Source organism: Penaeus monodon, chromosome 5 (assembly GCF_015228065.2).
Source record: "Penaeus monodon isolate SGIC_2016 chromosome 5, NSTDA_Pmon_1, whole genome shotgun sequence".
NCBI classification, from domain to species: Eukaryota; Metazoa; Arthropoda; class Malacostraca; order Decapoda; family Penaeidae; genus Penaeus; species Penaeus monodon.
Genome location: NC_051390.1, coordinates 20,357,863 through 20,370,362, shown reverse-complemented (window position 1 = coordinate 20,370,362; position 12,500 = coordinate 20,357,863). Strand labels below are relative to the sequence as shown.

At 30.8% G+C, this 12,500-nt stretch overlaps 1 protein-coding gene across 3 annotated transcripts in view; it reads right to left on the bottom strand.

Annotated features, from left to right (window-relative positions):
* Positions 1 to 12,500, bottom strand: part of LOC119573067 (proton channel OtopLc-like) — a 16,098-nt gene that overhangs the window by 2,085 nt on the left and 1,513 nt on the right. The window contains exons 2-5 of one of the 3 annotated variants that reach the window (XM_037920068.1): positions 11,754 to 11,904; positions 10,526 to 10,555; positions 375 to 541; positions 1 to 55 (exon numbers count right to left, since the gene is read on the bottom strand). The exon at positions 1 to 55 is cut by the window's left edge and continues 105 nt beyond it. In XM_037920068.1, the coding sequence (XP_037775996.1) occupies positions 1 to 55; positions 375 to 541; positions 10,526 to 10,555; positions 11,754 to 11,904 (403 nt within the window). Of the gene's footprint in view, positions 56 to 374; positions 545 to 10,525; positions 10,556 to 11,753; positions 11,905 to 12,500 lie in introns of all 3 variants that reach the window. The other 2 variants (XM_037920069.1, XM_037920070.1) reach the window with 2 other exon arrangements.

Here is a 12,500-nt window from a genome sequence, read left to right as displayed (position 1 = left end):
AGGCATGATGATCTCCTGATGATCTCTTCACAATGTTGTGACTGTCATTTGCAACCTGGCATATTCCAGTAAAAAGAATTAATAACTAAAGCTATAAAGTGGGTACTAAATTCATATAACAACCATAATCATCCTATCCAGTTCTATATCAGATATTTTTCCTAGAATAAAGTTGAACCTTAATTCTTAATATGTAATGTCTGAAGAAAACATCTACTTGGCATGGAGATAAGGTGACTAATTCTTTTATTGCATTCTATCTAAAAGGGACAGCTGCTATACCCAATTAGGCAAACTAAACCCTTTTCTTCAGATTAACCATGCACATCTCGAGATTATATACCTTTCTCAACGTATACCTTATGATAATGTACCTTATGAAGATCATGTAGGTCATGTGGTGCATGTGTAGTTTCATTGAAAAGTGTGTGGTTAACCATAGTATCACTGTTGTCATCGTCATGGTGACCAAGAATGGCTCCAGCATCGTCATGATGACCAACACCGCTTGCACCATGATGGGTTGCACTGCTCCCTCTACCTGCTGTGGCATAATATTGAATTATTTTCAGAAATATAACTGCAATGTAAGTCTCCTAAGAAAAATTTTACATACTTTAAGTAGCCTTAAGTGAACTATTCAGTTTAATATGTATCACACATTCTATATGTCACTAGTGATCAAAATTACTAATCTATACATAGTAAAGAGGAAACCTACTATTCATTTGGATAAAAGACTTTAATCAAACTAGTCTTTCACAAATTAGTTTTTCACAAATCCTAAATATTTCTTTATAGGTTAAAGTTGGCTTATATGCATGCATTATCTTAGTGAGTTTATTGAATCATCAACATTATTCTTAGCTGAAAGTCAAAATAAGCAACAAAGCTATTTATGCTCTATTCTTATCCAATCACGACATATATACATTTATATATGAATAAATAAATATATAAATATATATATATATATATAATATATTATATAATATATAATTATATATATATAGTAAATATATATAATATATATATATATTAATATATATATAATATATATATTAATATATATATAACTATATAGATTACATGATAATATATACTCTTATATCATATGTATCTATTTTATTTACAAATAGATCCTTACTATCTATAGATAAATTATTATACTTTTGTTAATTTATACATATTATCATACGTATGTATGGATATATATACTAATATATATTATTTTTATTTAAATATTATATATATATGATATATATATAATATAGACGATAATATATATATATCTATATATATATATATATATATATATATATATATATTATATTTTTATTTAAATATTATCTCTAATATATAATTAATATATATATATATATATAGAATATTATATCTATTAATATATATATATATAATATATATTATCTATATATATATATATATATATATATATAATAATGTATATATATATATATATATATATATATATATATATATAATATATATATAATATATAAGTATAATAATTATTATATATATATCTATATAGTATATAATATATATATATATTCTATTATATAGATAATATATATATATATTATATAATCTTATATATATATATATATATATATGATAGATAGATAGATAGATAGAAAGATAGATGTAGATATAGATGTAGATATAGATATGTATAGACGTGTGTGTGTATGTATGTTTATGTATATATGTATATGTAGGTGTATACATACATACAGACATACATAAATACATAAATGCAAGCAAACAAACACGCACGCACATACATACATGAGTGTGTGTGTGTGTGTGTGTGTGTGTGTGGTGTGTGTGTGTGGTCGTGTGTGTGTGTGTGTTTGTGTGTGTGTGTGTGTGTTGGTCGTGTGTGTATGTTTGTGTGTGTCTGTGTGTATGTGTGTGTGTGTGTATGTGTGTGTGTTTGTTGTGTTGTGTGCATTGGTATTTGTGTGTGTGCATGTGTATGTGTGTGTGTGGGTGTGTGTGTGTGTGGTGTGTGTGTGTGTCGTGTGTGTATGTGTGTGTCCATGTGTGTAGTCTTACTGTATGTGTGTGTGATATATATATATGTATACCATATTATATATATCTATATAATTTATATCTATCTATCATCTACCTATATATCTATCCATATATAGATAAATATATAGATTACTATATCTATATAGTTATAGGTATATTCTATATATATTATATATATATTCTATATATATATATTATATTTATTAGTCTATATATTATATTCTTATATATTATAATATCTAAATAATAATATATATATAATATATATATAATATCATATATATCTACCACTATATCATAATCTATGTATTATTACTATACATAATATTCTCACGGTATATATCTATATATCGATCTCTATATCTTACTGACTCTATCTATACCATCTACATCACCCTATTGTCTACTATCTGACATATCTATTATATTCTTCTTAATATCTATATGATATATATTTACTATTATATATAGAATTAGCTATCTATCTATATATAGTATATAGTAGATAGATTATTAATATAGATATATCGATTAATATCTAATCTATCTATCTATCTATATATAGAGATATTAATATATAGTACTTATATATCTGGTATATCCTATTGCTCTAAGGGATTATCTCTATTGTACGGATAATGTCTATTATAAATATATATATGTATCATACTCATATTCTATCATATATAATTCATAATATATATATTATATAATAATTAGTATATAACTATATATACAATGAGATTATATATACAATATATATATATAATAGATATTATATAATATATCTATATATACTATAATATATCCTTATAAATCAATATACATACCTACAACATGACACTACATACATATCATATAATAATATAGCTATCTATTATATTTTTTAACCTAGATATATATATATACTATTTATATATATAATATATATATAATATCCTATAGATATAATATATATAAGATATATATATATATATAATATGTTTAGCATATCTATTATAATATATACTATGTATAAATATATATATATTATAGTATGTATATTATATAAATATATATATATATATATATATATTATATTATTGTATATATAATATATATCTTAATGTATAGTAATATATATATGTATTAATATAAATATTATTCTAGTATCTATGATATCATGTATAATAAATATTTATGGTATATAATAATATATATATAGATTATATATATATATAATATATTATAATATATAATATACTATACAGCCCATATCACATATACACATATCACACATACATGCATACATACATACATACATACATATATATATTTCAAATCCATATATATAATCTATATATATATTATGTTATATATATTCTTTCTATATATATAAACATATATATATATATATAATATATAAGATATATGATGATATATGATATATATGTTATCGGATATTATAATATATACACATAGTCACCATAGAGTGTTCTACAGATTACATTATATATCTTATACTTTATTATAGACTATATATATATATATATATACCACACACATACATACCATACATCAACCAGATTACATATATCATATTCATATTACATATATACATTTATATTTATTATTATTATAGTAAAGTATATATATATATTATAACTATTATAATATATGTTATATATATTATCACATAGTAGTACTGTGGTCCATACTATATGATAGTAGTATATATTATAATGAATGTGATGTAATAATATAATAATGTATAGTTATAAGTTATTATATATATATGTATGTTCAGATATTATGTATGTTATATATGTAATGTATATATGATGTATGGTATATTCTAGGTGTTATGTATATATCTGTTTTATGTGAAATATCTATATTTATTCTACGTGTATAGGTCTCGTTTGTATGTATTGCTATATTTATGTATATATTAATATATATATATATATACATATATATAATCTTCTGTATATATATATAAATATGTGGATAGATGATATAGATAGAGATAGACTAAGTAATATTGCGTTCGGTCCTAGATTATAGATATTGATATGTATACTATAATCTATATATATACCTGATGTATGTTATGTTGATTGTAGGTATGTAGGTACTAGTATGTCATTAGTTATTTGTATATGGGTCTGTGTCATGTGGTTTGTAGGTATTAATGTATTATGTGTACTGTGGAATGTTATTTGGACATGTATATGTATACTGTTATATGTATACATATACGTGTTATTGTTATAATATCATTACGTCTACTCTATCCGTACTATATATAGTTACTAGTTATATTTTACATATCTATTTGTATTCTATTTATATTATAGTCTTATCTATCATGTTATCTCATAGCTTCTAATGTCTCTAGTCCGCCCCTTTATGTGAAAGCTCTTATGTTTATTTTGGGCCATTGCGTGCGTTGTTCCTCTTGCGTTCAAAGTCAATCTTAGTGCACCCATACTTTTTGGTTTATCCTCTTAACATGGTAGTAACTAGTTGGAGGTGAGAGACATTGGAGCATGAATAACCATTGGTAAAAAAAAAAAGATATTGATGGAAATTATAACACTGATCTAGCACAGTGAATTTCATAGCTGAGCAAGGGTGACATGCATTTCCTTTTGTTTCAACTGTGTTTGTGTAATATAATTCCAACATCCTTACACTATGCTCATCCCTCTTTATATATTAGTTAGGGGAGCAATGCTTCGTTCTGGCGTCTTATGATATTGTTATGACTTTTTTGCTCTCAGCCTAGTGGCTCTTTTCGTCTATCACACTGTGACCCAAAGACTCTAATAAAGGACAGCAGTGTATAAGAGAAGAAAGATGCACAATAGCGTAGTAATTGCCTGGTCCACACACCAGCTGGAACAACACAAGAAAGGCCGAAGACTTACAGGAGGTAAAGGGGACGGCATACGACAAGACGAAAGGAGAGAAGAATCCCACGGGAGCGAGTGTCCATTAAAGACAAAGGACGTCCACCGGGATATGTCTATAATCTACTAGTTTTCATAAACTTATCTGAATAAATTAGTTGACATTCTTGATGCCAGGTAACATGCCACTAATAGAGGTGTACAGGGCCCTACAAATTGAGATGGGAGGAACAGAGCATAAGCAAAGAATCATAGAAGGCCGGACAAGAATAGCCCTGAAGCGGAAAAACCGGGTAGGGCGCTGCCTTAATAATGGCCATATTCCTGAGATTGCTGAAAAACAATACTGTGGAAATTCAGTACCCCCAATAATAACTCCATATTTCTAATATTTATTTCTAATATCATAAGTGTCATTGCTGAGAAATACCATTGTTTATTATAAGTACAAATTCTGCAAATTACTGTTGATAGTGAAACTACTCTGAATAAGAAAATAAAACAGGATTAGCAATCCAATGTATTAAATCCAAAAATCAGAAGTGATATAAAAGAATAGAGTAACAAATTCTTCTTCAAGACAATACAGAATGCATAGAGAATTGCATATTACCTAGACATCTATTTCTGACCAAATAAAACAATCTAGCTCATATATAAAAAATCAACAGATTTACCCTCTTGTCTGATTCTTGTTAATGACTTGGAAAGAAAATACAAGAAAAAACACAAAGGACAATTCAGAGAAGGAACAAAGAAAGAAAGAAAAATATAAATGAGTAAAGCCTAGACAAATCAAAACGATGATCTAAATAACTGCATTCTAACAGCCATCAAAAAAGGAATTATAAACTCATCTCTAAAATATAAAGGATGCCAAAGACAAAAAGAAATGATAAACAATACTCCCAAACAGATCTACATCTGGCAAGTAATCTTTAAATTTTAGTAATTCAGACTGACCAGAAAGGTATACCCCCAATCAAAACAGTAAAGAGAATTATCATGTTGCTGGTTATAAACAGATAATAGTCTCTTGTATCAAAACATACTGTATCCATGTTTATATACATATATAGATATGGGCAATCAGATACACACACAAAAAGACAAAGAAGTTTGAAAAACATTAGTAAGACAGAAGAGGCAAAATGCTTTCGTGAAGTCTTTCATGCAAGAGCCAATTAATATGTTTGTCTTTTTGTATGTATTACCTCTGTGTGTGTGTTAGAGAGAGAGAGAGAGATAGAGAGAGAGAGAAGAGTTAGAGAGAGAGAGAGAGAGAGAGAGAGAGAGAGAGGAGAGCGGAGAGAGAGAGAGGGCGAGAGACAGAAGAGAGAGCAAGAGAGAGAAGAGAGCAAGAGAAGAAAGAGATGAGAAGCGAGATACGGTGGAGAGAGAGGAGAGAGAGAGAGAGAGAAGAGAAGAGGAGAGAGAAAGAGAGAGAGAGAGAGAGAGAGGGAGAGAGAGAGAAAGAGAGCCACAGAGAGAGAAAGAGAGCCGCACAGAGAGAGAGAGAGAGAGAGAGAGAGAGAGATAGACAGAGAAGAGAGACGTAATAGCATGATTAGAGAAGAGAGTACAGAGAGAGAGAGAGAGAGAAGACAAGGAGAAGAGAGAGAGACAAGAGAGAGAGAGAGAGAGAGAGAGAGAGAGAGAGCAGAGAGAGAGAGAGAGACGAGAGAGAGAGAGAGAGACAGAGAGAGAGTAGACAGACAGAGGAGAGAGAGAGAGAGAAGAGAGAGACAGAGAGAGACAGAGACCAGAGAGAGACAATACAGAGACAGAGACAGAGACAGAGAGAGAGAGAGAGAGAGAGAGATAGAGAGAGAAGATTCAGATGATGAGAGAGGACAGAGAGAGAGAGACAGAGACAGACAGACATAAGAGACAGAGACATACGACAGAGAATAGAGAGGCAGCAGAGGAGATGATTGAGAAGCCAGACGAAAATAGAGAGACAGACAGAGAAATAGAGAGACAGACAGAGAAATAGAGAGAGAGAAATAAATAAAGAGAGAGAGAAATAGATAGGGAGAGAAATAGACAGGGAGAATAGACAGATACTAATATATATATATAGATTATATATATATATCTATATTATAATATATTTAGATAGAGAGGGAGAGAGAGACTAGGAGAGTAGGGGAGAGAGAGAGAGAGAGAGAGAGAGAGAGAGAGAGAGAGAGAGAGAGATATGCACTTGCATGAAAAGAACATCTAAATATGCTGGTATAAATATCGTACAATATATTAATGTTGAAGCAAAGATTGTGCTTCTCGTATATTACCCAGCTATGAATGTACATTACTCTTATATATACATACTCAGCTATCACCATTCATTTAGATAAAATACAAGAACAGTCATCACTTAAGAGTGATAATAAATTGCTTATATACAAAACCATAATATTAGTTTTAGAGTTCATTAACACATCTGAGCTGGAACCAGTAAGTAATACCATGTCATGATGCATCGCCCACTGTAGTATTTAGTTTATGAATGGTGTTATCAGATAAAATTGCTTCTAGTACTATGCTTAGTCATCAAGGAGTCAATTATGAGTCCAATCTATCTCTCCTGTTTCCCTTTTCCATGATTTATGGAAAGCTTGTTCTATTCTTATTGTCTTTATTGTTATTACTTTGTAATTATATTAACTATATTCATTATCAACAAGAAAGAACAAGCGAATATGAATAATTATATATTTAGAAGAGAAAAACCACCATTTTCCAGCAAACTCAGGAGTGGAGGATTATCAGGTGGCCAATAGCATAACATCTTATCATGATAGGGGAGTCTTATCATAGTTAAGCCATAATACATTTTCTGATTTTAGGGACCAAAGAAAGCTTGAAAAAGCAAAGAACAGGCAGGTATAAAAGCAGGCAATAAAGCACTATCTATCCATTCATACTAATAATTTAGACAAAGTATATGCACATACAATGCTCTTCTTTAACATATTCATATAAACACACACAAACACACACACACACACACACACACACACACACACACACACATACACATACAAACTTATACATACATTTACATATATAAACATACATATATGTAGTTACATAATTTAACACCCACAACACCACACACCCCAATACACAGACACAAACACACTATACACATTACACATACATAGCATACACAAATAAAATAACTTAGTACATACATATACTATATATAATACACCCACACACCACAACCACACAACACCACAGATCACACACCCACACCCACACACACTCATACTCATACTCATACTCAACTCATACTCACTTACACACACCTAATACTCTACACACACACAACATCACAACACACACACCACACACACACAACACACACACACCACACCCACAAACACACAAACACACACACACACTAGCACACACACACACAAGATGGGACGACACGACGGGCGGCTACGGCACACGCACAACGCACTGCACGCACACACACACACACACCACACACTACGCACACACATACATACCACACACACACACTACAACACACACACTCATTCACACACACAGTTAGATATGTGTGTTGTTTGTGTGTGTATGTGGTGTGTGTGTGTTTGTGTGTGTGTGTTTGTGTGTGTGTGTGTGTGTTTGTGTTGTGTGTGTGTATAATTATCTATAGATATAATACATAAGAGTATATATATATATATATATATGTGTGTGTGTGTGTGTGTGTTTGTAGTGTGTTTGGTGTTGTTGTGTGTGTGTGTGTGTGTGGTTTGTGTGTTGTGTTGTGTGTTTGTATGGATGTATGTATGTATGTATAGTATGTCTGTATGTATGGATGTATGTTATGTATGTATGTATTATATATTATATATATATTATATATATATTATATATATATTAGATATATTATATTATATAATATATTATATATATAATATGTATATATATATAATCATATATCTAGTATTATATATATATATTCTCTATTCATTATATATATATATATATACTATAATATAAATATATCATATATAAATATGATAATATATAAATATATATAATATTATATAATATATATATATATATATATCTATATATTCCATATCTATAGATTATTATATAGGATGCTATATAGATATATATAGGGATATACCTCTAGCTATATCATAATATAGTATGAGTTCTACTATAGATATATGAGATATATATAGATATATACGGTATATATATCAATATATATATATATATATCTCTAATATGTTTGGTGTATGTTTGTATGTGTAGTGTGTTGTGGGTGTGTGTGTGTGAGTGTGGAGAGTGTGTGTGTGTGTGTGGTGTGGTGTGTGTGTGTGTGTGTGTGTGTGTGTGTGTGTGTGTGTGTGTGGTGTGTGTATGTATGTATGTTGTATGTTCTCTCTCTATCTAACTCATCAACTCTATCTTTTCTCCTATATAATATTATATCTTATCTATATAGTATATATATAATCATATATATATTGCATCCACCCCACCCCCCCACACCAGCATCCACACCACAGCCCCACACCCACACCCAACACACATTGCATACATATACAGACAAGAGCAGCCACACAGAACATCTCTGACATGCTCCCCAAAACAGGCAAACAAAGTAAATTCAGTTCGTGGTTTGTAAAGGGTTTAGAAGCAACATGCAAAGCTTTCCATGACACCAATATTCGCCGTGTTGGATAAAAAAAAAAAGTTAAAACCTTCTCCCTTCTTATAAAAATATCACAACTGTATTTCAAAATACAAGAAAATATACATTATTTCGATAAGCTTCCCTATCAACACAAAAAAAAACAAAGATCAACCGCACTGAAGTCACTGTATAGATTAATTTTCATCAATTCACTGGTTACTTACAAAGGTAAGATAATAATTTTTGAAAGATTAATCTCACAGTGATCAAAAAATACCTACTTAACCCTTTTCTGCAGAAAACTTTTTGTTTTCTCATGTACTGTTTTTGAAATGTCCTCACCACAGATGGGTTTCCCAAGGGTTAGTCCCAAGGAGTCAAATAGTTGACCTCATGACATCACCTGATTTCCCCTTTCCTTGAGTTTTTGCTAAGTGTTGTTGTTGTTCTGTAGCTAATGCTACCAATATTGTTTTCTGTTATCATCATCACAGACATTATAACTATTATAATGTTATTGACATTACTAACAGCAATATATGATAAAAGAAAATATTACCGAATGAAGGAAAAGGGTTAACTGGTGATGGGTAGAACTAGTAATTGGCTCATTGGTGATCAAGTACTTGTGGAGCCATCTCAGTGTGAAAACAATTAATAAACTAAACTCAACAGTCAGCATGGCATGTATGTACATGCCATCCATCCCCAGCGGCATCAGGTTAACTGGCAGAAACAATTTTTTTTTACTTTTGCTTACTCTAGTGTCTCAAGCTACTATATATCTATATCCTTTATTATTTCATTATGACATCTACTTTCTTGTACTTCAAAGCACAGTGGTTTCTGGTTAAGGAACCACATACCATCACCCATCACTATAATGATACTAACTCACCTTCACTCAAGATTAGAGCCCAGAGATTTCCTGCAACATAAGACTTTAATATTTATAAATGAAACTACCTAATTAATAAGCCACTATTAACCAATGCGAGGAAATTAGGTATACTGGCTATCACAGAAAAAGGTAATTTTCAGTAAAGAGCAAAGGTATAAAAAGGTGGATTTCAGAGCAATCACTAAAAGTTTAAAAATATAATACAATTAAATTTTGACAAGAAATCAAATATACTGAAAGTATAAAATTTTGTTAATCAAAAAGAAATGACGAAAAAGTCTTGCTCTGAAAATTAACAGACAGAATATAAAAGTGTCTTTTGGATGAAGAGCTATTGTTTTTTTTTTTTTTTTTTTTTTTTTTAATAGGGAGCATTCTGTGAAATAAAGAACTAAATTCTTAATCTTATCTGCAATAGGTAGCCTATGTAGTCTGTGATTCATGTATTACTGTCAAAGAGGTCAAATAAAGTTCAAATTCTTGTTTGTTTTATGTGGGATCTTGTCCAATGAAAGGGTGTTATGACACATACTAGGGAACCTTTCCTCATATAAAAAATTAGGGCATATTCAGGCTTAAAACTGTCTGTTGTTTTATATCCAAGAGCAGCTCATATTCAGGGTCAGTACAAGCCAAAAGTTGCAAGTTCATCCATATTCTTGACATGTCCCTCATGCTTTGCAACAGTCCAGATATCCCATTTGCTTATATATATATTGTATACATATAATGTCTGTATAGAGCATTAGTACATTATGCAGGGATATATGTTAGTCTGCCATTATGCTATATTCATATTCAAAACTTAAAACCAGATATCTGTCCTATCAGAAGTCCTTGAGCAAAACAATGAACATTAATACATTTTCTAATAGTCTCATCATATTAAATATGATGATGTCAATGCCCTATTGAAATAGTCTGTCATTTAATATCAGGTCTTCCTACATTGTGAAAAATTATGAAGGAATTTGAGTGCTTATACTAAAACACACAAATACACTATTCTACATGTGCCTTTGCTAGTTCCTCAATCACATTTCTAACTAAAAGGTTCTTTCTTTTGTCAAATTATACCACATGCATCACAAGGTATTTAAGGTGTGCAGGTGTCTTTAGCTCTACATTAAATTTGTCTTTTGAAAGAAACTATGTATGTGACTACAGTGATGTCTAATAACACCCAAGTCCTTTAGAAATGAAAACACATTTATAACTTTCTTACCTCCTCCATGATGCTGTCCATGGCCAAGTTTCAAATTAATGATCTCATGCTTAGTTTCCTGAACTAAAACATTAAGCCATATACACAGATTGGTCCCAATCATGTGCATAAGACCAAATCTTGCCACAATCCTATGTCGGCTAATTGCAACCTGAAATAAATTTTGCATAAGAATGCATAAATTTTGTTAAAAATTACACTTCCTCTTTGCTATATTAAGTTATGCTCTCAATTTCATAAAACTAAAATGTGAAACATGAGACAAGAAAAAGAGACAGGAAATAATGGTAACAGAAGGTATGGGGGTGGGGGGAGTGGGGGGAGAGGAAAAAGAGGGGGAAAAAGATTGTGGCTGTGGGGGAGTTGAAATGGGCAGGGGGGTCCAAGGGGGGGGCGAGTTAGGGGTGGAAGATGGGGGGAGAGGAGAAAGAGGGGAGTTAGAAGTATATGGCTGAGGATGGGATGAGGAGAGAGAGAGAGAGAGAGAGAGAGAGAGAGAGAAGAGAGAGAGAAGAAGAGGGAAGAGAGAGAGAGGAGAGAAGAGGAGAGAGAGAGGAGAGAGAGGAGAGAGAGGAGAGAGAGGGAGATAGAGGGAGAGAGAGGGAGAGAGGGAGAGAGGGAGAGATGGGAGGGAGGGAGGGAGGGAGGGAGGGAGGGATGGTGCGTCGAGGCGATATAGAGAGAGAGAGATATATAGAGCCTAGATAGAGAGAGCTGAGAGAGAGAGAGAGAGAGAGAGAGAGCGAA